The 26982-nt window shown below is 38.7% G+C and overlaps 1 protein-coding gene and 1 pseudogene across 1 annotated transcript in view; both read right to left on the reverse strand.

The window, feature by feature from the left end:
- Positions 1-26982, reverse strand: part of COL14A1 (collagen type XIV alpha 1 chain) — a 196094-nt gene that overhangs the window by 88572 nt on the left and 80540 nt on the right. The window contains 9 exon segments of the mRNA XM_015592952.1: positions 1835-1981; positions 7608-7724; positions 10780-10929; positions 13150-13272; positions 16648-16777; positions 21840-21991; positions 23575-23637; positions 24974-25106; positions 25619-25758. Coding sequence (XP_015448438.1) covers positions 1835-1981; positions 7608-7724; positions 10780-10929; positions 13150-13272; positions 16648-16777; positions 21840-21991; positions 23575-23637; positions 24974-25106; positions 25619-25758 — 1155 coding nt within the window.
- Positions 13643-13761, reverse strand: LOC112483618 (annotated as a pseudogene).

A 26982-nucleotide genomic window follows, 5' to 3' on the forward strand; every position in this document is an offset into this window, starting at 1 on the left:
ACTCAAATGCTCGGAAGTCAGGCAAGTAATGAATATGAGCAAAGAACTAGCCTAAACATTAAGCAGGAGCTAACTTGAGAGCACAGACACTATCTAAAAGAAACAGCAGTTGCTTGGTTCCAGCAGATTGGCACCATGGGGATATGTGTTGTCAGAGCTTTTGAATTTTCAAAACACTTTAAAACTATATAAAACTGTGTGTGTGTGTGTGTGTGTGTGTGTGTGTGTGTGTGTGTGTATCCCAGAGAAAACATATCTGACCCCATGGCCATCACTTTGTAACTTCCAAGTGTTGACAAAAAGCACTTGTTCAATAAGATACAACCTGAAAAGCTGTTCAACAGATTGTTTTTCACTGGATCTTTACCACCACCACTAGTGCCAAGAGATTAGGTATTTAATTTTACTGATAAGCAAACGTAAGCTCAGAAATGTTGAATCGCCCAAGGCCATGATTCTGGAAAGGGCCCCAACTGAGCCTATTTGACTCTAAATCTTGTGTACTACCAGGCTTCTAATAACTCTAAAATTATGTGATCCTCTATCCATAAAACAGAATTCTAATAGGCAATAAAAGAAACAAACTAAAACATGAATAAACCTCAAAAACATATGTTAAATGAAAGATGCCAGATGCAAAAGATTACATATTATATATTTTCATTTCCATGAAATGTCCAGAAAAGGCAAACGCATAAAAAAAGAAAAAAGAAAGTAAATTGCCTGGGGCTGAAGATAGGACAAGTGGTTGACTGTGAATGGACACAAAAGATCTCTTTGGGTCCATGAAAATATTCTAAAATTGGATTGTAGTGATGGCTATACAACTCAGTACTAAAAAGTATTGAATTGAACACTTAAAATGTGTGAATTTTATGGTATATAATTATATCTCAAAAATATGTGTGTAATATAAAATGTTGACTATTTCAGTGTTATGAAATAAAGTATATTAGAAAAAAATTTAGTGATTCAATTTACTAGATCTTGACTTTCTATTTTTGAAAGTCACACATTGATGATGATTTCTTTCTGTATGTCCCAGATCCATTGAAAGACCCATATATAAGCAGTAAAACTTCCTAAATGTCAGCTAAAAGATAGAGGGGCTTCCAAGAAAGCCCACTGCCCACTACCTAGTCAGACACAAATCCTCAGGGATTTCGAGTTCAAGATTCTGAGGTAAGCACAGAAATGTCCCCCAGAATTCATTACGATTCAAACCATTTTAATGTTTGTGGCCTCTGGGTCAGGAATCCTTAATTAAACGCCATTCCAAGAAGCTGACACCCTCCTTGCTCTTTAGAACATGTCAAAAGTGCTTTGTTTTAATTTTATACTTTGCCTTCCCCTTCAGTGCATCAGATCTGCAGCCAACTTGGAAAAAACGCAAAAGCTTCTTAAGTAGGCAATAACTCTAGGGTCAGCCAGTTGGAACATGTTGGCTCCATGCCCACCTGCATGGCTGTGGTAAAATGCCATTATTTTAATGTCAGGACCCGGTCCTTAAGCTTCATTTCACACTCCACATACCGCAAATGTTCCTTATGGATACAGATCACAATATAGGTCATTGTTTCAAGCACTTTGCCATCATACTGCCTTATAGTGCCTTGTGAAGCTTATGGGGGATGGGAAAAAACATACGGACGACATCACTGGGCCATATGCAGTAAATTCTGGGACTGGATAAGAGGAACAAAACTTATATTACAGATCTTCCCAGGCAGCAATAGCTAATATTTTTCTAAATGGAATAAGGTTTTCAAACCAAAACAGGATGCCTAACAACTGTTCTGGAGATAGGGATCAGGCGAGAAGACACTTGACTTACGTGTTTTTTCCATTATGCTGACACCGGGTCCCTCGATCTCTTGAACCTTTGTATAAACACTGATTTTATATTGTGAATCAGGCCGAAGTCCATAAAAGCAATGCCTGCTTGTCCCTCCACCCACAGTAGATTCTTGCTTTTGTGTATCTATAACAAAAACACAATAAAATACACATGTAAGAAATGTTTTTTTAAAAAAACAGTCATCTGTAGATGATTTGTTTCTAAAATGCTTAATATTCATGGCTTAATCAGAAAATTCCAGAATGAATTATACTAGCTTGAGGTATTATATCACATAATTGGTTAAAAGGGAGAATCACTGCTACCATGAAAAAACGATTATGCAAATTTCCCTCTAGATTGATCTTCATCTGACCCACAAGTTGTACCCATCTCGTCAAAGCCTTATATAGCTTTATTTCTAGAAATTTAAAAACCAGTGTTAAAAGCAAAACAGAAACAAACTCCTGGATACAGAGAACATTTTGATGGCTGTCAGATGGAATTGGGGTTGGAGGGATGAGTGAAAAAGGGGAAGGGATTGGGAAGTACAAATTGGCAGTTATAAAATAGTCATGGCCAGATGGAATTGGGGTTGGAGGGACGAGTGAAAAAGGGGAAGGGATTGGGAAGTACAGATTGGCAGTTTAAAATAGTCATGGGGATGTAGAGTACAGCATAGGGAATATAGTCAATAACATTGTAATTAAAAAATTAAAAAATCATTTAAGAAAATGAAATAAAAATGGTAAAACTTAAAAATCTGTATTGATTAAATACATTACATATATTATTTAGTTGTTAAAAAGAACTTTAAAATGTTATTTGCAGTTTATTAAATATAAACAATATATATAAAACATAAAAACAGACCAGATGCTTTTTCAAGTTAATGTTAAATGCTAATTTTTGCCTATTATGAAAGTATAATACCTATTAAATTTCAATCTATATTTTAAATTTAGGAACAAAACATATATATTACAGTATACATATGTCAGAAGAAACATGACATGCCATTTAAATTTTTGTCTATGGACAAATCCTGATTTTTAAAAACATAAATAAATTAAAACCATCTGTTCAGTGGAATTTAAAATTTACTGTTATAATTGTGAATATCAAAGAGTTTTAAAAGTGAACATTATAATATAAGTGTTGGTAATATATTTGTTCAGAATGAATAAAGGTATACGTCATTAATTTCTTTATCATATATTTTGCAAAATGATGAAATGAAAATATTGTTAAGGTGTTTGTGAGCTTATGTATGCTGTGAAAGGAGTTAATTCTAAGAAAAATGTAAGTAGCCCTGCTCTCTGCTTTGCTGATGTCCAAGGTCAGTCTGGCTCAGATCTCACAGTAGATGTTTCTTTCTCTTAACCCTTAACCACAACTTTGGAGCCTCTTGCAAGCTCCTGCGAACTACCTATAATACAAACATTTCCTAAATCCTACGCATAAGTAATCACATTTATCTATCTCCATAAAAGTTTCCAGGGACTCTCCTGGAATTGAGTCTACAAATGCTTTTCTGTCATCTCCTCTATGTCTTGTGGATACCCATGTACTTTATAGATGGTTTTTACTGCCTAAAAAAATCTACGTATATTTGGAAAACTGGAATAGTCACTGTAAAATTAATGGGGAACAGTATGGTTTGATTCTCAATACTACGGAGAGGGGTTACATGAATGGGGTGTATCCATGTTGCTTTTGGCATGTGTAATACAGGTCTAAAAACATTTACACTGATCAAATAATGACTGATTTCCTCAACTGCTTAAGCCAAAAGCAGGGAATTAATTTCTTTGTAACACTTGAAAAAATTCTATCTTCGTGCATTCATTCTTATGAAGCAAAACTATACGGTATCTGAGTTATTGTCAAGCTGATAATGATGCTACCAACTTGACTCACCAAAATACCCTGGGTAGTTACTGAATCCACAAGCAAAGAATCCCAGGATCCAGGATACTCTGCTGGGATTTTATGGTATAAATCCTTCCATCCCCCATGCCTCTCAAATACTCAATGATAATGTTGCTGCTTCAAAAAGTTTACTCCTGAGACTAGGTTTGGTGTCATGTGATCTTTGGGGGTACAGGGTGGGGGCGGGTAGGATCTGGTGTTGGTAAAGTAGGCCCTCCGCTATACTGCAATCCTTTCTCTGTGGTAATGGCTGATACTGCAAAATTGACATTTCAGCACCTAAAGATGGAGGACAAGTTGGTCATCCTTTGAAACTTTTTAAAAGCAGTCTAGAAAGAAATTTACCAAGGTATGGAGATGAGGGAGGGAATACAGTATTTTGGCCTAGGTGGCGTATAAATACATGAATTTGAAGGGAAATGCCATATTCAATCTCGGGTGCCAAGTCAACTCAAAACAGCTGGAGAGAGACACAGAACTGCAGAGCATGCACAGAACTAAGGGAGGCTCTCATGGGGTTCTGAGTTACCCAAAAACAACCAAAAGTCTCTGACTTTGGTTTATCCTGCTATTAACCAAAAGCCTACAATTTAATTTTGGCAAATGAATGACTGACTCAAAGTCAGATTTTATTTCAGTCTCTCCTGAGAGGACTTTATCCTTCTGGTAAACTTTTTTTTTTTTTTTGGTCTTGGCTATGAAAAATGTCATAATATTCATAATATTTACATGGATAGAGGACATCTGTTATTTTTGCCTATCTGGCACCTAATCTCTTTTTCTTTGAATCTGTTCTTCTCTACTCTTGGACTTTATGATTTAGGAAGGACTGAATAACAACCCTCTTTCCTTTTCCACAAAAAGGGATGGGAAGCAACCAGGTCTGACCAGTTTATTTCATACCCTTGAACTCAAGGACAGATTTAGGGGCATCTGACACAAACTGAGCCACTATGACTCTGTTCCTGGACTTCCATTCGAATTATTGAGAAAGAGAAGCTCTCTTTTCATGAAGACTGTTAAGCTGGAAGCTGGGAGAATGTAATTCTGGGTCTGACTGGGGCCAACCCAAAGAATCTGGCTGAGGATGAAAGCCGAGCAGAGCAGGGCAGAGGATGAAGCGAGACTTAATCTCAATGACACTGAACACCTAGATCCCGATGTGCTGAGTCCAGGTACTTTTTAACTTCTCAGTATATTAGCCAATAAATTGACTCTTTTGCTTAAGTTCTTTTTATTTTCATTTTTTTTTTGCCATTTATAAACAAACAAACAAATGTAAATAACACAGCCTAGCTACTTTATTCACAAAAACCTTGGAAATTTGTAGGTATTACATCAGGTAAAAGCCTCAAAAGGAGTAATTTTAGAGAAACTTAAGTCCAGAGAAGAAAGGTAACTAGCAATTGTGGTTAGAACAGAGGTCTCTCCACTGACTACATCTCAGAATACAAGTGACATGACCAGACCATGGGGAGTATGCTTTTTAAAAATCTGGAAAAAATTACTTGTCAAGAATAAGAATTTGTCAGAGGTATTCAGAAATAAGTCACCCTGGGAGAAAGCTCTCCTCTGTCACATGGATGAATTAGGTCTCACTTCTCTCTAGGATTTCCTCTGGTGTGCAAGGACTAAACTTTCTCCAGAGGCAACTTATGTAGCTAATGGCAGATATTACAGAGCTAAAACAACTGGGGCTCTGGAACCCATCTGCTCATAAAAAAATGAACATCTGACCACAGGTCCTTTGAAGGCCGTGGTTAGGATGATGATTACATTTCTCTGTAATATAAACAAACTCAACCTAATCCAAGCTCACAGATATAGAGAACAGATTAGTGGTTGTCAGATGGGGTGGGGGTGGGGAGATGTAGGGGTAAGAAAAATGGTTGAAGGAAGTACAAGGGTCAAAAAGAAAGAAACTCAGCCTAATTCTTCCCCACTCCAAGTAGAAAAACTATTACTTGACCCAAACTGTGTAAGTTAAAATATTTAAACATATTCCCTACTACGATTCCTACTCACTCCCACCCTTTTCGAAGCTTTCGATTAGAATCTGTTGCTGTCCAGTTGATTAATAATATTCAGTTAACAACTATGTAAATGAGATGTAGGCTAATTGGGCTCCTAAATCTCTCAGCTATAAATGTTGGTGGAAAATAAACTGAACAACACTTTGTTCACTCTTGTTTAATTGAAACTACTGAGGATCTGTTAAAGAGGTTTTGGGAAGCCTGAAAATAATACCGAAGGAATACAAGTTAACTTGAAGATAAGAAGGAAGTGTGGACTCATGTTTTTTGCTAGCAAAATCTTGGCTTCGGAAAGAGCTTATTGAGGTTTTAGATAACCAGGTCAATGCTATCAGTCACATAAATCATATCTTCTCAGAATCCCGATGTTATTTTGCAAATATGCTAAACTAAAAGTTTAAAAAATACTTAAGGATTTCACCAATTCCACCGATAAGCCAGTTTTGAAAGAATTTTATGTCAACTTACATAATTAAAATTTTTATGAAAGACAATGACTATCCACAGGACATATCCCTTCATGTCAACATCTTAGACATTATAAAAAGATGAAAGTCTTGGGGGGTCGTTTGGGAGTGCGATTTTTATACTTAGTATTTTTTTAAAGCTTAGCAAATACCATTAAATGTCAACTCTTTCATATTAAACTGACTTAGCTAGTCTTTTAAAGATATATAAAACATAACTCCTCAAGATTTTATAATTATTTCTTAAATAGTTGCAGATCTTTCATCTACTTCTGCTTAAGCATCTCATAAATCATATTAAATACAACCAAAAAATCCGTGGGACTTGTCCTGACTTTCTCTTTCTCAGTGTTCATTCCAAGTTAAAGCCACTCCCGTATGTTTAGCCAATGTCAGGCTAAAAGGGCTCCTATGAGGTCACACACAGGGAATCAAGGAATTAGGGGCTGAGCATGTCTATTGAGACAATGCTTTGGTTGGGGTGGGCACAACCTCTTCTGGTGTCACTCATATTCTATTGTCATATTCTCAGCTTCTTTCCAAATGCTCTCAGCACTCTACTAAACTGTGCTTTCCACCTTCTGGATTGGATCGAAACTGTGATTTTAAATGTAGTTATAGCCAGGACTATAAGCTACTAAACCCAGTCCTATCCAGGCCCCACCCCCATCAAATTAACTCTTTCTGTTTTTTTTAATGAGGAAACTATGATCATTTGTCCAAAAAGAAAAAAATATTTTAACAATTTCATTAGCAAGTTTGAAAGATTAAAAAATTCATTTGAGATTCTCTGGTGTCTCCTATGACATAACAAGATGTACCTTTTCTACTAATATTACAAATCCTATTAATTTTCATTATTTGACCTCATCTTCTGAATATTATCCATGCTGATAATATGAAAAGAGGATTAAGAGTTCCTAGAAACTCACTTTTTGGGAATCAGCTTTTTTTTGTTGTCATTCTTGATATTTTAATAAAAATAAGCCAACATTTTTAGGGTTTCAACTTTGAAACAAAGTCCCAAGTTGTAGATGCACTTGAGAACTATAATGTTGCAGAACCGGCCCTGGGTGGCATAGGTATATTATACCATCTCCTGGATGAGAGAGTGCTCTTCACCAATTATCCCCAAAAGTAAAAACAATCACTAAGAAAAACATTAACATCAAACCTAGACCCCCACAAAGCAAATACCAAAATAAGCATGCCATCGCAATAAGGCCTCCTCAACGAGAGGGCTCTTGTCTAATGTTATGTGGATGTTTTCCACAGTGATTTGCACAGAACCAAGTACACTAGTGCTTGACAAAAACAGACATGAATAACTGCACCTACCCTGGACGGATTCTATAACTATCCTGTAGGCAGTGGCGTGATGGTGAACTTGCCACTGAGCACACAAGCTGGTCATTTGAGTCTGGTCTGCTCGAAGATTGGTCACACCCAAAAACACTGTAAGGAAATAAAAACATACTATGTCACATTGCAGATAATACCATGAATGTTCCCAAGTCTGAAATTAACTTTAACATGGTAAAATTCAAATTCAAGGTTCCTTAGTGAGAAGTGGACTATCAACTTATAATAAATTATTGCACAAAAGATAATTATTTTATGACATGAAAAAGCAGTTGCAAAACATTATGTATTACACATTCTGCCTTATATTTGTAAACAAAAAAATACATATTCAGAAGAAAAAGACTAGATGCAATGAATGGTGAAATTATGGGTGACTTTCAATCTTCTCTATTTGTGTTTTCTAAATATTCAAAAATTACTATATATACCTTAATAAAAAATTGAATACAATACGTACTTATCAACCACTGAAAGATAGTGATGGCTTAAATAAAAGGTAAGAACAAAGTAGGCAAAATATAAGTCTTGCTCAAACAGGAGCAGTTTCACAAGGACTGGCCTTCAAAACATGATTGAATGAGAATTAACAAATTTTTGAAAACTTAAAAATAAAAGATTTAATGCAGATAACAAAAAATTATTTAAAAATACCTAGATTTCTATTAATTTTAGAATGCTGTAATATTCAAAAATGATTCACCAAAAGGTTTTTTTGTAAAGCAGTAAAAATATTGTTTCTCCAAGGCTACATATGATGTTTCTCATTTAGAACAAGCAGAAAGCAGAAAATTAATAATATTTACTTTTTCTTATGACCTCTGACTCTCTTGCCTATATCATTTTCTTTTACATCTCCCTTTCTTACAGCTACCTCATTAAATAAAAATAATAACCTAAAATTATTGTTCAAGATGGTAAAAATAATCTTGTCTAATCACAACTTATACATTCACATACATCGTCTTTTCTGTTAGATGAGAGAAGGAAGACCTTTTATCCTAAGGCCAAGTAAACAACCCCTCTCCCCATCAAAAAAAGGAAATCAATAATGATTTATATAACACTAAATTTAAAAAACATCTTAATTTATTTGCAATTGCATGGAGTTTTATTTTGCTTGGGAGAAAGAAAGAAAACAAATAATAAGCCAATCTAATGTTTACTTTAAGGACAGAATATATAACAAGTTAATACTCTAAATCTTTTAACATTATTTAGAATACTATGTTTCTTAAAGGACGGAAGAGGATGGAACAGAAGGAAGAGGTAGAGAAAGGTGGATAGAAGGAGACAAGAAAGAATAAGAGAGACCAAATCATAGAGATAGAAAAAAATGCCACAGACAGAAAGAGTAATTGAGAGAGGAAAACCAAGATAAACTAGAGGAGAGAGGATATAGAGGGTGGGGAAATGCACAGGGGATTCTAGGGTGTTCCTAAGGAAGGACTGTGGGATTGCTACAGTACAGGGGTCCCGCACCCCTGGACAGTGGACCAGTAGGGGTCCATGCCTGTTAGGAACTGAGCTGCACGGCAGGAGGTAAGCGGCGGGCAAGCGAAGCTTCGTCTATATTTTCAGCCGCTGCCCAGCACTAGCGTCACCGCCTCAGTTCCACCTCAGATCATCAGGCATCAGATTCTCATAGGAGCACTGGTCCCTGGTGCCAAAGGAGGCTGGGAACCGCTGCTACTATAGCACAGCAGAGGGAAACTACTGGGCGGTTATGGGAGTGCCCAGGAGAGTATCATTGCAACAGCCAGGAATGAGATCAGAACCACAGGCCACAGCCACAGGTCTATTGAAGTCACGAACTATTTCTTTTGAGATTAAATTGATTCTGTACCCAGATTTTAAGACTTCAAGATATTCCATTAAAGAAAACTTAGAAAGCCTCCCCTAATAAAAGGTTGGCTCTATATAAAATGTAGGTGGCCAAATATAGGCAACTTGGGGTCTGCTTTAATATATATCTATATATATATATATATCTCCCATTCTTACATAATTGCATCTATAAGATTCTTTGATTAGGGATGAGAGTGAGATATGGGCCAAGGGCATAAAGCACAATTATTACAATAATAGTGGTTTTGTTGAGCGCTTGCCATCTGATAGACACTTTTTACACATCGTTTAATCCTCACAATCGCTCTATATATGGTTATTATTATCTTCGTTTTAACATGGAGAAAGCTTGGGCTCGGAGAAGTTAAGTAATTTGCTTGGGGCCATAACTAATACGTAGCAGATTTAAGGCTTTTACTTTTGATGATACCGTGACTATCGTTCTCAGGTATGGGGCATGTACTGTTGATAGGACTCGGGATGATTTTCATGGGCACAAAGCCAAACCATTTTTATTTTCATCATTTCTGAATTACCTTTAATGTGTATTAAAAACGCTGGTTCTCTGTTTAGAGTAATTACGTGGATTTTGGAAAGTACTTAAGTAAAAAAAAAACCCTGTAGGTTGGTTTAAAGAAATATTAAGCAGATGGTACGGAAGTATAACAAACATAAAGAATATGGAATATACATGCTGGATTTTGGAAAACACTATATTATGCTGTGGGTGTCTGGGAGTCAGATATGCCAATGAGAAATCCCAGATGGTGTGTGGACAGAGCGGAAACCCTTAAAAGGTAGAGAAGGAAGTCCTCGGAGCGGTGTATGTATCTTTTAGGGTGGCGTGTGTGTGCGCAGAAACCCTTAAAAGGTAGAGAAGGAAGTCCTCAGAGCGGTGTATGTATCTTTTAGGGTGTGGTGTGTGTGTGTGTGTGTGTGTGTGTGTAAGGGGAGGAGGGGTGAAGTCTTGGAAAAAAGGCAAACTCCCCTTTGGCCCAACTTTGACTGTCTTGGCTGTGTCAGGCTACATGGTGGTTGGAAAATTTCACCTAATTTGAAAAATGCCAACAAAGACTTCGCAGAGGGAACTCCTGCCCATGACCATCAAGTATGGTTGAAGGCCAGGCTCTGATGTTCTCCTGCCAACCAGGACTATGAGCGACAGCCCTGAGCAAGGGGAACACCTTTCTTTCCACGAAACACCGTCCAGAAAGGGTGATGCTGAGGAAAAGAAAAACCAAACCATCAAGATGAAGCAAAACCGCATGTGGGGCCTGAGGCAACAGGACATCAGTCTTACGTGTTTTCACCACGCCTGTCAGAGCGTCGCTGAAGCCTGAGGCCTGGGAGGCAAATATTTTCACGTTGTAGTCCATGCCGCTGAGGAGGTTTGTGATGAGAATGGTGTTAATGTTAGCTCCCACAAAAGTTTCCAGTGTCGGGCCAGCAACTAACGGAGAGAGAGTGTATGTCAGTTATAACAGAAGATGAAAAATTGGAAACACTCCTGAAGTGTATTGTACCTATTCAACTATTTCTTTTTTTTCGGTTCCCCAGGATTATACAAGAGCTGGGGTTCGAATCCAGCCCCATTTAGCTCTAAGACTTACGTACCTGACTACCATGCCAGGCCTCTCCCTAGGGACACAGTCCTTTTTTCAGATGTGGTGATTTCCCTAGTGCTGGTCAATGAAGCTGGCCTGCCTCACAATCCACTGTCAACCATATTGTGAGGCCTTTGCAGTGGACCTACAGTGTTGCCATAGGTTTTGAGAAGTCATTCTCAATTGCCCTTCTCAGACACCCAGCTTTGACACCAGCAGGCGTGCACGTGTCAGTAGCAACAAATTTTATCATGGACACCATGCCATGCTTCGCCACATGTGGGGCAGAATGTGTGTTACCACTATCCACACCTCTTAATAATTTTTAAGACCAGACAGATGACACTCTTACTTCAAGGTCGTTGACCAGCCGGCTTCTTTGGGCTTTTATCTTTTCTCCTCTATCTGGTTCAACTCAGTGGAATCTTTGATTTAGCATTAAAAACATTTCTTGCTAAGTCCTATACCAATTTACTTACCTCCTGCCTCTTTCCATATGTGCTCTTTCTTTAAAAGCTTTGAGTTAGTGACAAGTTCCGAAAATACTCATTATTTTACTTCAGAACTTCCCTTCCAACAATATATTTATATATTTTTTTATGAATGTGTTTTTTCGGTAGCGATTTTCCCACGCCCCAAACTCTCCATGCAAATGTTCACATACAATTTTTCCTTTTGACCTAAAATGGGAGTTCTCAACCTCAGCACTGTTGACATTTAGGGCTGGTTAATTTTTATTCTGGAGCAGTGGGGAAGAGGTATTGTGACTTGTAGGATGCTTAACTATCTACAAGATGCCAATAGCATCGAGTTGTGAAAATCAAAAATATCTCTGTCGGGCAGCAAAATTACACTGACTGAGAACTACTGGCCTAAAACAAAGCTATTTCCCTCAGAAAATCTGATCACTGTTTACAAAATGGGCCAAAGAACAAATTCAGCAAGGCTGTTTTGTGAATTAGCACATGTCTCAGGCCTGAAAAAAAAGAAACCAAAAAACAAACAAATAAAAAATGGTGACAGATCCCAAGGATTCTGTCTCAAACAGACTTGTGCATCCATGGAACATTCTTGCTATTTCATTTTCATGGTGCATAGAGATGTCTGTCTGCAGAAATTGGAGGCTGGGTATTTTAGTTTTATGAACCTAGATAATGGGACACAGAAAAGGCTGAAAAGTGTTACAGAAGTAAAAGCAACATCTCAGGTGACAGCCTGGGACTAAAGGAGTTTCTGAGGGCAGAAAGAGTTTTTAATGGCCCAAAGAAGGTTTTTAAGATTTTCCTGCCAAATCAAGAAAAATAATTGAAGAATGCCTTTCTGCCAAACCAGCAGATACTGAAGGCCCTGGTTCAAAATGCTGAGAAGACCCTTATAATATCTATTTTTAGTCTCCCGTTCAAACTTCATAAAAGTGCCACTGTAACAGGCGGAGGTGCACATGGTGCCATCCCCAGTGGTGTTTGGACCAAGGGTTTCATGGCCCCATACAGGTCATTCTCCTGCTCCGAGATACAATGATGTGATTAGAAAAGAGGGGTCTCCTTGTCCATGTGGCTAACAGGCTGGTGGAAAAGCCTTTTACTACAATCTTAGGGCGTCAATGAATTTTATACCCCAACATAGTTCCCAAAATGGTGAGTTATTAAATAGACTTTCCCCAATTAATCAAAGAATTTAGAGGTAGAATTTAGAGATTCTAAATGTTTAGAGCCTGTAAAACCAGTGAGCCAAGAAACATCCTATTTCAAGAGAGTCAAAGTTTCTTAGGCAGGTTATTTGTCTGGGGTGTGTAGGTCAAGTGCACGCTAGCAAGTATTCTGTTCATTAATATTCCCATTCATTTCTTAGGTACGGTCATAACATCACCATTGTGATAGTGTCCATTCTAACACTGACCATACTAAAAATGCTTTTTTTCCCCAAAGAAGGTAAGAGATTCTTCTCACTTCTTAAAACATGGAAAAACCAAAAATAGATAAAAAGTCAGAACAAAAACAATTCACCTTAAAAGACATTTTAGATGCCTAATAGTGATAAAAATATTTTTAAAAAGCATTACTTACCACTAACAGGTTTGTAGACAATCCTATAGCCCTTTACAGGGGAAGATGGCGGATCCCACGTAATACGCAACCTGTTATACCATTCTTCTGAGACCCGTAAGTTTTGGGGACCAGAGGGTGGTACTAAACAAGAGAGAAAAGGAAAAAAATAGGGGGTTTTGTATGGTTTCCATCTTTGCAAACTACACTGATGTTAACGAAATCTAAGATATCTTCTCACAGTGTTAAAAATATTTACACTGAAACACATGGTGAGAAGCCTTTGATGAGTCCATAGTTGTTTTAAATATTAGATATGTAGAAAATAATTGCACTTGTGGCGAAACATTTTTATCTGAAGATCAACAGTTTATTCAATGTCATGTTGGTTCCTTGCCCTTAAGCTAATTTTATTTTATTTTATTTTTTATTTTTTAGGCGAGGCAACCCTTGGTTGACCTCACAGATTGCAAGGACCTTATCAGCTTACAATCACTTATTTTTTTATTTTTTACACCTACAGCACCTGGTCTTCCTAGGTGGTCTCCCATCCAAGTACTAACCAGGCCCGACCCTGTTTAGCTTCAGAGATCAGACAGGATTGGGCTTGTTCAGGGTAGCATGGCCGTAGACTACCCTTAAGCTAATTTTAAGTAAAACTGTTTATTAAAGTATTTATTAAAATTTCTGCCTACATGCCACTCCGTCCCACTATTGAAGCATGTTTGTTCAGCAGTATGAAGGGCGACCACACAGTAGTAATGGTGGTAATTCTCAGAGGTAAGATTCTGATTATTTTATTTTTGCTTTCGTCTTCATATTACCTGGACTGTTTGAAATTTTATGTCATTGTTTTTCAATTTTTTTAAGCAAAACATTAAAGCCATTTACATGGAGGTCCTTGGTAAACTATCGTGCATATTGATAGCCAATGTCCTTATCGCTTTGCTAGTGACAGAATGTAGTCATGTTGACCACTGCTTAAAATAAGTAGGCCACCCACTAACACTTTAAAATAATTTTACTATGTAGATATTGTCACATGTGGTGGTATTTCTGTGATGAGATTTAAGTCATATTTCTACAGTAATAGTCTTTAGTTTTTATTTGTGGGAGTGTATGTGTGTGTTCAACATGAAACTCTTTTACAAATTATGCTGATTTTTAACATACAAAAGTTAAAAGTACACCTTTGAGCCCAGGGCACTGGCAGTTAGAGGGTGCCCCTTTGCCTTCCCACCTCCTTCTCCCTCCCCTGACCCCGACAGAGTAGCGGCTTTATGGTGACTTTACGGAACATAAGAGAGTTAAATAACACAGTTCAAAACCAACTCGGAATTTATCACGCTTATTTTAAACCAAACTTACCTACTTTTTTTAACAACCTGGCTTTAAGACAGAAAAGGATGATGTATTTAAAAGCACGTAGTAGATGCTCCATAAATGTTAGGCGAACACTACTTAATTTTCTTTAATTGCTGTTTAACTCTGTAGTTTTCAAGCATTTATTCAGCAGCACAATACCCAAATATGCTATAAATTCCAATATGTAGATCAAGTCAAGATCAAGTCGAGATGCCTGCGTACGTGGGTAGATGCAGAGTGACGAGTTTGGGGCTTCCCCACAGCTCCGCTCCTCCCCCTGCCTCTCTCCTTCCACATCCCTGAGAGGATAACTAGCAACTCTTAGCGCTCACAATACTCTGAGTGGCCTCCAGCAAAGCTTGCAGGCTTGGTGGGGGTCTGGGTGGAGATACTCAGTGCATGAGCACTGGGAGGATGGAGAGATGCCAGCAGGTAATGAGATGAGGAGGTTATGCCCATTTGCTCAGCTGAGCAGAGCCAGGGCTTCTGGCTGCAGCTACAGAATTTTAATGACTTGTGCACTTACATGAAAAATCCATACTTAGGTGCCCAGGTACAGAATTCAGCCCTCGTCACCATTTTGCAGCTACCACACATAACCACTGGGTAATGGTGGTAGATTAAAGGTGGGTGCGGTTTTTCTGACTCTCCTCCCATTGAGTGGCGGTGCAGCCTGTGACCCTCTCTTTTAATCTGGGTGAGGTCTATGGCCACCTTGACCAAATGATGACAGCGGAAGTGATACTGCACTGGTTCTAAGCAGAGCCCTTAACTGTGCTGACAGTTTCTGCTTTCCGCCTCTTGGAACTCTTGCTCTTACAGTCTTGAGTCGCCAGTAAGAACTATGACAGGGACAGGCTCAGAGGCCACATGAGAGAGAGGAGCTCAGTGGAGGCCAGCCTTCTAGGCATCCCCACCAAGATGTCGGGCATGTGAGCGACACTGTTCTGGATACTCCACACTAGTCCAGCCATCAGGTGGCCTTAATCAATACTATGTGAAATGGAAGCGTTGCCGAATTTTCCGACCAACGAAATGGTACGATATAATAAAATGGTTGCCGTTTAAAGCCATTAGGTTCTAGAGACGTCTTCACGTAAGGACAGACAAGCACACGGTAACGAGGACAGCTAAGACTTTGTAGTGTTTGACCAAGGGTTTTCATGCGTACTCCTCAGTTGATCATCACGGCCAATTTATGTAAAACAAATATTTCGTGAAGCCTCCCCTGCGCTGTTGGAGTTTCGTATGCAGAGATGAACAGTACAGATGAGGTCCTAGACTCTCATGATGCTGCTACCCAGGGACAGGAGACAGACAGTGAACAAATACATGAGCAAACAAGAAAATATCAGACAGTAAACAGTGCCGTGACATAATCGAAACAAAATACAAACTAAAAAGGATGCCATCATAGAGAGCGGGAGCGACTTTGCATGGGTGGTCAGAAAAGTCTGAGGAGATGACATTCAGCTGCGACCAAAATGACAAGAAAAAGCCAGAAATGCAAACGTCTGGGAAAGGATATTCCTTATGGAAGGAAGTTAGTGCATAGGTCCGAAGGCAGGCACAAGCTTCAAATGTCCACTGAAGAGCAGGAAAGGACATATGGCTGGGGCTCCCGTTAGAGGGGAGATCAGAGAGATTGGCAGGGCTCAGGTCACATAGGGCCTTGGGCAGGATGTGGGATTTTATCTGAGTACAGTAGGAAGCCGTGGGGAGGCTTGGAACAGAGGCGTCACATGAAATAATTTATATTTTGAAAAGCTCCTCCGGCTGCTGTGAGAATGACAAACGAGCCAAGAGTGGGTGTCGCTTGGAATGGGGTGGAGAGAAAATGGACAGACATGTAGAATGCATTTTAGAGAATCAACAGGACTCCTGATGAATTAGATGCCGAAGGAGTAAGATGTAGTTGTTTTTAGGTCTTGGCTTTAACAGACAAGAACACCGAAGCCCAGAGCACTTAAGCAACTTGCCCAAAGTCACACAGCTTGAAAGTGTGGAAGACCAAATTCAAACCCAAATTTTCTATCTCCAAGTCTCTTTTGCTCTTTTCACCACAGTATATTGTGTCATTCAGGTGTATTACAGGGGATGAGCATTTTTGATTAATTAGTCAGCTAGTATCCACAGGGAGAAAGTTTGACTCACAGGTTTTTCCTGGGGCAGAGACGCTGACGCCTTCCCCATCATCATAAATGGGAGTCACCGTCACTTTGTATTCGGTATCTGACAGCAGAGGCTTCAGAAGGAGATTGTTCTGGCTTCCAGGTACCATAACCTGCACGAAAAAAGCAAAGGACCACCGGCTTAGTAAGACCTCTGTTCCCGTTGGTCTACTAATGGAGCAGGACAGCAGGCACTTTGAAATAACCAAAAGCGAGGAGGTATGCTTGGAGAGTGATGAGAAATAAGAACACCCATGCACAAGCTCTCTCTCCAAAACTCCGCTCGCAGCGAGCGACCCTTCGTGGATGACCATCAATGCTGAACGTCTAAATGAGAAGTCCTTAGGCTCTGAAGAATAGTTTATTCTGAACATGATTTCAGCATCTGTGAAGTACCCAGAAAAGAGAATAATCACCTATTTGGAAAGCAGGTGTTCATGGCTTAGGACTGTTCATTCTAGAACCCGGAAGGCTTATCATGTTTGATTCTACTTAAGTATCCTCTTGAAAATTCAGCTTTCCATTCTTTATCTTTTCAGAGATAATCTAATCCTAGCATTTTAGAAAAGAATGGATGCTAGCCAAGAACAATAGAACCACACATTAGATCCGAGTTTTCCAGATCGAAACATATTTACCAGTCATACTAAAAAATGTTGTGGCTTTTTTATTCCTAAAAGACATCTTCCTCACCCTAAAATCACCATCACTCTGTCCCTAATGGCTGCAAAAATGAAGTGCAGCAGTGGGGCTGATACCACACAACCAGGGCACTGTACCGTGTGACTCAGAGCAAATTCTGGCATCCCTGGAAGAATATGTGGACCAGCAAAGCCACGTGTTCTCAAGGCTAAAACCACAAACCTTTCTGTCTGCCCTCCAGCAGTTAGTGCTGACATATTGGACCATTTAAGGAGCTTAATCACGGCTGGAAAAATGTTAGGATGTAAGAACTGACCCAAATGCGTTTAAGGCAGTCACAAGACTGGGACAGCTGGAGATGCTTTGCGATTCAAATGCCAGCAGGCAAAGGGCTGTGCTGTCAATGTCTGGATGAGAGAAGGAACCTATAAATCATGGAATATGCCCTAGAAAGCCTCGAGTCGAATCGAGAGCAGCTGTTGCTAAGATATTGCTAAGCTCTAAAAGCAATTATTTTTATATATAGGAAAAGAGGAAATCTGAATTAAGTGATTTTTATATTGGATTAATATGATTTTGCTTCTCATAGGAAAGAGACATTTAAATATACAGAGTTGTAATGATGTGGTCCTGGGTGGGAGAGTTTTATAAAGAAGCTTTACTTAATTCTAGAATGAATTAGACAATCCGGGCGTAAAGAGCTTGTAAAGGAAGAACTGCGTTTGCCCTGACTTGTATTACTACCCCATCAACACGGCTTCCTTTAGGTTGCCTCTTCTAAATAGAACTCCTCTGGAGCACTGGGAGAGCCTGGGCTTTCCTTCGAAGCAGTGTGTTTAGCAGACCACCCACGTTGATGCTCCTTAAAAAAGGTCATCTTTCAAACTGAGAAACACGTGGCCTTGGAACCAATCAAATTTAGAGTGTGGCATATACTGAAAAGCACTGGGACCATTTGGGAGGAGCCATTTAACTTGCCAGGAAGTAGCTGCTGTGGTTTATAATAATATCCATCATTTACTCGGCAATTATTATGTGTCAGGTGCTAGTCTAAGTATTCTAATATAGTTAATCTTCACCACAACCCTTTGAGGTAAGGAATATGATTACATTCATTTTGCAGGTGAAGAAACCGAGGCCCACACAGCTATTGAGTAAAGGTGCCATAGCGAAATCCTGGGTATCTGGTCCACTTCAAATGACTACCCTGCTTGTACCATTTTACTCTAATTAAACGCGTTCCCAAGAATAAAACATAAATCTCCTCTGGGGTATGCAAAGTTCCTTCTGCCTGGCCTCTGCTTGTTTGCGCAAAGCAAGGTAAAATGAGCTCCCACCAAGAACAGATGCTGGAGGGCATAGCAGGTGATGGCTTTGTTTATAAAACGGTTGTCTAAAAGATGCTCACAATTAAGTGAGATGCAAATTTAACTAGTTCTGAAATGCAACTTCATATCTGGCTCCATTATTGCCCAAAGCTCTTCAGAGCAGCTGGGATCCTACCCAGCAAGCTGTTCCCTCAGTAGAAAGAGGATTCCCTGCATCTTGTCTTGTTGCATTCCCATTTATAGAGCTCTGTTTCTAGACAGGGATTCTCACACTATCTGGGGCAAAGGACCCGATGATGTTGGTGCTACTGTTTTAATTCCAATCCACCGAAGACCAATGTCTTTATGAAATACAAGAAGACAGAATTGCTAGAAAAAGTGAGCCTGTTCTCGGATGTTGCAGCAACATCTAGCTGCTATAAATGTTTCTGAAGCTTAACCTCTGAACTTACTCGGTAGGAGACCGAGCCGCGCTCTGAGTACCTCTGCTCTAGCTCAGAGCGCGGCTCGGTCTCCTACCGAATAAGTTTCTTGCAAGTTGGAATTCAGTTCATGATGATGGATTTTGACATCTAGGCTCTAGAACAATCTAGAATCCTGATCAGCCTTTCACAAATAAAGACGTGTGAGACAAAATTCAGAGCAATGTCATTGCTGCGCCTCTGTATTTCAGAGCAGAGCTGAAAGGAAATCCTTATGAAATATTTGACAGGTAGCTTTACTTTCCAAGAGTTCAAAAGCTTCCTATTGGAAATATTTGGTAGATTTGATTATGTTTAGAAAATATATAAGTACTTCGCTTACCTAAACTGGAAAAGTAAATTTCATTCCCTTTGTTTTACAAGTATTAAAGTTTGACTTTGGTTTACGATCTTATACTCATACACTATCCTCTAACTTCAATACCCCATCTTATTTCTTAGAGTAAATTTAGTCAGCTTTTACAGTTAAGGAGAATTTGGAAAGATGGTAAGAAGTATGTCTCTCATCTGGATACATTTCCTTTATCACTTTTGTAATTTATTTTACTCATCTGTTTTTCCTGGCCACACATCATTATTTTAAGACATTTATTTGTTATGTGGGAATTCAAGACCCTTGAATTTTGATAGAGGTCTGCAACTGCCTGTCCTACCCTGGTTTTATAATCTAAATCTAGATGCACCCACTTTCTATCCCCAAAAATAATACATTACATTTATATAGCAGTAAACACTGAGATATAAATTCCCAATTAATCAATCCTCAGTTGAGTCCCTGAAGATATGCCCATAAAATAAGTATGCATACGTCCAATTTAATTTGAATTTACTAAAGGAGCTTGATATTTAAAAAATTCTAGAGTACTTTCTTCTGTATAGTGCAAACACTTCTGCACAGTAAATAATCACCACTGAATTTATCAATATTTTTCATTTTTAGTAAAGATTTGTTTAACTGGAACACATGTGGTTTAAGACGTTTGATCTTTCTTTCCTTCATCTAGGTTGTCCAAGTGTTTCGAAATAAACAGTGTAAAATGAAAGAAACTACCAAGGGGAAAATTATGTAGAGACAACCCAAAGAAAATATTATTATTATTTTACCTTGCAGAGCTTACGAGTGCGTGCATGAGATTAAATTGTTACTCTTTCCAAATTAACAAGAATAATTTAGCAATAAACTTAATGTGTTTCTTGGAAAGAGTAGAAACAAAAACCAGAAAGCGAAACTCACTCTGGGAAGTTTTTATGGATCTCATTTTTAGAAACAAAATTAAAATATGAGGACAATAATAGGAAAAATAAAACATCCAAATTGTATCTTTAGTTACCATTGTTAAGCATGGTTTTAAGTTTTTTGAATTTCCCAATCATGGATCATTTAAAATCTATGGTCCGAGTTAATTTATAATTCAACCTATTTTGCTTAAGTGTCCATTAACTTTCCAAAAGTACTCCTAGACCAATGTCCTGGCTCTTCTGTCTATTCATAGTACATGTGGCTATTCTCAGGGTCATCATTGTGTTCTGTAACGATTCCTCTAACAGCCTGAAATAAAGTACTTTCCTGAGAGAATTTTAGTCTCGAAAAATTGTTTAGAGAAGCACATAAATAAAAATAATTTTCCATGAAAGGCTTTAAAGTAAGGAAGAAGAAGGAAGGGTAATAATGTTATTCTTGAGCAATAATGAATTTGGAGATTTCTCTCCTAGAGTGTCTCAAAAACAAAGAAGCAGACAAGAAATGTAAGTGATGAGGCTAAATAAAGCATATTCCATGACTAAAAAAAAGAAAAATTTCTTTTGGATGCACAATGCAGTTATCTGGTCTAGGAAACAATTTTCAGGTTCCAGACTAAAAGGAATGATACAGTGTAAATTAAGAAAACGTGGATGTTAGGTACAGTGTAGGGAAAAAAAAAGAATATAGTCCAATATGGTAATAACTGTGGACAGTGCCGGGTGGATACTAGATAATTCGGGGGGATCACTTCATAAGTTATATATATAACCACTATGCTGTGTACCTGAAACTAATACAAAATAATATTGAATGCCAACTCTAACTGGAAAAGTTTAAATTAAAAAGAAAAAGAAAACACGGGAAGGCCATGACTAAGAATGTACCCAGGTTTCTGATATAGAAAAACAAATCTAGATGAAACAACTTAAAGAAAACTCAACATATAAAAATTTAAATCCCCTAATGTAGACACTCCTATTTAAGAATAAATTAGAAATGACTATAATTCTGCTCAAAATGAGCCGATGTCAGTGAAAACTATAATTTGTTTGTTGATGGATGGCATTTTATTAAGAACACTTTGTTCTTTCATGTATGCTTTGCTTAAAAAGTTTTTATCAGATTCTCAATACACACACACACACACACACAAGACAACTGTGTGGACTGGCGGACTATTTATGACTCAGCTTTGCTTTAGTGCTCTAAGAAGTTGTCAAGGCAGCAGAAGCAACACTAGGTACAAGCTTCGGAAGCTTTGCTGACTTGAAGTAGGTTGTATGTGGAGAAAGTTTTAGAGATAGAAAGGTCATCGAGAAACCAGAAGTTAAGTTTGGATTAAATGAAAATGAGATTAGTTTCTGGAGATGGTTGAGTCCCCCAGAAGTGAGCAGGAGAGCTTGCGTGAACCTCTGCAGATGCCTCGTTAGCTCTGTTAGTCAGGAAGCCTCAGTTTCTAGGAAGCTGTATTTATACAGACCGTTCCTACCACTTCTTCCGCAGCGTCCCCTTGAGCAGTCAGGTAGGTCACCCTGAACTGCTGCACACTGCTGTCTGAAATGTCCCATTTTACCCGCAGGCTAGAAGTTGTTTCATCATCTACAACCAGGGTTCTGATTCCTGTCCGGAAAACTGGAATAAACACAACCAAGGATTAAAGATCTTTTAACCCATCATATTCCAAAATAAGCTGCAGAGGCCATTTTTGGAAATGACAACAAGTATCATTTAATGTATCTCTCTAACATAGACCCACATGAAGGACAAACTCTGCTCTAGTGGTTATTGGGGAGCCATGCGACCTACGGGTAGCAAACAAAATGGAATTTAAAAGATGCTTACAAGTTAAGACCATGGATCCCTCAAAACTATCAGATCTGTATACACACTAGTAAGGGAACTGGGAAGAAGCCATCGGACTAAGATACTGAAAGAGGAACCCACAAGGAGCATGCTCAGGAAACCCTCACACTAGTGCATAGCTGGAGAAGCAGACGTGAAGGGCCAGACGTGGTCCGCCTCCAACACACATCCCGTTCACCTGTTCCCCCGTTCCACCTTAACACTCATCAGTTAAAGCGCGAACCTCTCACCATGCTGTCTCTACGGATGTTATCCTTTCACTGATATCTGTCCAAACTCCTTCACTTACGTCCTCTGACACATTCCTCCTCATATCCTAAGGTGCCAGCTCTCTTATTTGTCCCACTTTTTTCTCCCTTTCGTGCTGACTTCTTTTCATTCTGTCCATCTCTACTGACTCTTTCTTTTCTTCATTCATTAATTAATTCTTTCAGCAAACATTCATTGAGCTTTTCCTATGTGTCAGACTGTATTAGGTCCTGGAGATAAACAGTGATTAATAATTGACGAAACTAGTAAAAGTGCCACAGAGGAGACAGGCGAGTGACATTTGCTGGGCAAAACAGGGGGAGGGTACCAGGCAGTGAGAATGGAAGGCAAAGTCTCACCTTCAGGACTGAGAGCTCTAGATGGCTGCAGGAAATGGGGAAAGCATGAAAAATATAGTTAAGGCCAGAATGGGAAATAGAATCCAATCAGGAAAGATGTCAGTGTTATGATAAAGAGATTTGGGGGCACAAAGAAGAGCTTAAAAGAGATTAACTGAAGAACAAATGAATCAGCGAATGAATAAATCAATCAACAGGTGACAAAGAACCTAGAAACCCATGGAAAGGTTTTAGGTAGGGAAACAAATTATATCATCAAACTTGTGCTTTACCTAATTGACTCTGACAGCTAGTTGGGAGATGTATATAACGGGATGGAAAGTTAAGCTGAGAGAGAAGACAGCTGATACAGGAAGACCAATACTCCACCCAGGTCTTAGTTACCCACGGAAACACAAGGAAACCATGATATGAATAATTCTCGACCGAGAGCAACAGGAAAAGTCACTGAGATCAAGAGGAAGGCAGAGGCTCTAGGGCTTGCTATGCTAACATCCTCTGGAAGATTAAATGGGAATCCAAAACAAAGGTGGAAAAGATAGAGGTGTAACGATGAGTTTAGTAGATTAGAAGACCAACTGGCATTTATGGGTATGAAAAGGGCGAGAGGTTCTGAGAGGAGTGAAATTTGACCTGGCACGCCTCATTCCTAATTAATAATATAAATAAATAAAACTGGGATACTATCACCTCTCTTTAAATCAAACTTTTCTTATGGGTAAATAGGCTTTTATTTGTCCTTACCTGATGTCACAGGTCTGGTAGGTACTACTACGGTCGTAGCTGGTTCTGTCCAAACACTGTCAACTAAAAAAAATATTCATCTCTTTAAAATACTGTAATGATAATAACTCAATATATTTGTGTATAGCATTCTATAGTTTTCAAAGAAAATTTCACCTATATTATCTCGCTCGCTTCTCACAACCCCCTTGGCTACGGGCGCAAGAGCAAAGAAGTGAGTCGTAAGTAAGGCAGACGTTATATCTATTCTGCAGTTAAGAAAACTGGAACCCAAAGAAGTTAAGGTTTCTAATCACAGATATCAGCCTTCATATAAACATTTGAATTAAACCTATAAAATTGTTTAACCTCCCGGTTACTTTACAATGGGGCATCACAATAGTAATTCAAGGAAATTAAACAGTCAGTGCTGGAAATCAGGCTATGAAGGGGCTGTCAAACCAGGCTGCCAAGGAGGACAACAGAAGTGCACCTCCTAAGTCTTGTATCCACCCTGGGCAACAGTGGATGGAGCACCTGTGTGATGCTCCACCAAGATTCCCTCTTCGGGGTCAACATACTCATCCACCAGCCTCTGGAATACTGGTTGCCAATGGCTCAGAGCTCTGGGAACTGCCTTGCCTGAGGTCATGGACTCTGTCAGGGTGGCCTACCTCCAGTGACTGGGGCTGCAGATATAAAGGCACAACCCTTCTGACTCAATCTGAGACAACTCAGAAGGGTCATCCCAGGTCTAGAACTCCTAACAGAATTAGCTGGGGACTCAGTTTTAGCTTCTCTCTGCCCCATCCAGCCAGCCTTACTTCCTTACAGATGTATCTCCTGACTACACTCTTCAATAAACCTTCTGGATGCAATTTTGTTTCAGAATGCAATTCCAGGAAACCCAATCAAAGAAAACTTAATATGTGTTTAATACCTCATATTTTAAAAATGAAGGGATGAATGAATCAGCGAGTGAATTTTGTACATGATCTTGGAACCAAGATCAACTTGGGAAATTCCATAAACTCTTGGTTGACATGTTTGCCCTAGGTTTGTTTGCTCATTCATTCATTTATAAATTTTTTCATCTATCCATCCATCGATCCATTTAGCAAGTATTTATTGTACAGTTAAAATACACCAAGTACTGCGCTAAGCACTAGAGATAGTATGGTGAACGAGGCAGATATGGTCCCTGCCTTTATGGTGATAATAGCCTAAAATTCAAAAACGCTTCAGATGTTGATTTCATTAAAGGTGAAGATGCAGAAAGACTTCTGGGGGGACAAAGAGAAACCAAAGTATCTGTAGCCCCAGGATAAGGCTGATTGGGAGAGAACCTGGTGGGGTGCAGAGAGTGTCAGAACAGATGGTGGGAGCTGGTGATGTCCATCTTGGCCAAACCAAAACTTACGCGTGGTCCCGACAGCAGTCACCACCTCACTCTCACTCCCATCATCCAGTACAGCCAACAGTGACACTTCATATTCAGTTCCGGGCTCCAGGTGTTGAATGACATGTGAGTCTTGGTCTTCTTTAAGGATAACCTAAAAAGCAGTTGGTGCTTAGTTTTCAAAGAAAAATCTCACCTATATTATCTCACTCACTTCTCATAACAACCTTGGCTATGTTTGCAAGAGCTTGAATAATACAGGAGAAAGTTAAGAAAAAAAATTAATAAGACAGGTGGAAACAAGAAACAACTAAGCATAAAGAACTCCAAAAAAAAAAAAAAATACAGGGCCATTGAATTCTTTTTTTTTTTTTAAGTCAAACCAGACTTTATTCCTTTCAATCCCCTCAGCAAATAAACTAAGATATTGCAAAAGGGGCATTTTGAAGTTTTAATAAATGTCATTTATGAAAGTCAAACAACCTGAAAAGATTTATAACACACGGGCAAAAGTGCATTTTAAATCATCTGATCTGACATTATAAAACTCCATGCAAAATACCAATTACTTCTGGGATTCTCAATCTATTTGAAGACCAACTCAAACGCAGCAGTGGGTATTCACTTCCAGATAAAATGCTCCAGGTTAATTTTCAGACAACTCACTTCTTCAGTCTTCCCACCATAAACTGGAATCCACATCAACTTGTGTTGTCCTTCATCCACAGAGAGGGGATGCCAGGTCACTCTGAAACTGTCTGTCGTCACCTCATCAATTTCTAAGTATTGCTGGGCTGGGACTTCCTCTGTAAGCCAAGGAAAGAGATCTCGTTGGGATATTGAAAAGGCAAGAGAGTCGCCACTCGAGCAGCCCCTGAGGACCACGGGAAGAGAAGACTCTCTCTGAGGAATCTCTTGTTTTAGGAAGTACAGAAAGCAGAGCCCTTCAGTCCAGTGTGGCCTTCCTTACATGTCTGTTTTGGTCATTTACCCACAGTATAAATCAGGAAGACCATGAACACAGCAGATATTTTAAGTTTTCCAGTAATTTCCAGAACTCTAAGGTTCTCTATTTGGCTCTTTCAATAACAATGAAAACGAAGAATGTCGTACTCATTATTCTACAAAGACAATATTTTCTGAGTACTTTAAGGAAATTAACAAAATGCTATCCCAGAGTCCTGAAAAACGCCCCTTTTAGCTTTATTCAGTTTCATGCCTAAGGCACTAAAAATAAGTTAAATCCTAGAGAAGAACCTTCAACCGTTTAACCTTGTATATACAGCTGCCATCAGAGGTGTAATATAACTTACCAACCTCCCACTGTTTCACTGTTTATACACTTCTGGGATGTACAACAGAGAGCATAACATCTGACTACCCGCTAAATGAATTGTCGGTCATCGATTTTTATTATTTGAAATCAGAGATTTGAAAAACTCTTTGACAGGACACCATGAGAACTCGCGTTAGCCCTCGGGAGATTTCGTGCAATTGTTAGACTTTTTTCTGTGAACATTGCTTCTCAATCCAGCTTACTTCTCACCTCTCTCCAAATTACCTTCTCATCACCTCGGGATAGCACTAAATTTGTTTCCAAATGCAGTCAATGATAGGTACAGAAAGCAAGCAATAGAATTGTTGCCACCAAGAAGCAAAAAAAAAAGTTTTATATTGTTGGGTGACTACAGTGTATATGTAGAAAAGGAAAATAATGTAATCATACCTTATTTTTTATTTTAGTATTTAAAATAGCCCATTTTATTGCATTACTATTTCGGGATGCATGAAAATACATTAATGTCTGCAGATTGATGTATTATGTTAAAGAGTATGAAACTATCATTTTTGTAGATCAAAAACTGGTAGATATCAGCAATTTTGGAAGTTCAATGTAATATACACATGTACAAATGAAAATTGTGAAAATTTTACAACAATAGAACAAAAGAAACAGTGTGTGATTAGACAGAGAACAATGTACACTTTTATTTAACTGAGACCTTTTGGATTTAAATGGTCTTTTTTCT

The sequence above is a fragment of the Pteropus alecto genome, unplaced genomic scaffold (assembly GCF_000325575.1).
Source record: "Pteropus alecto unplaced genomic scaffold, ASM32557v1 scaffold164, whole genome shotgun sequence".
In the NCBI taxonomy this organism is placed as follows: Eukaryota; Metazoa; Chordata; class Mammalia; order Chiroptera; family Pteropodidae; genus Pteropus; species Pteropus alecto.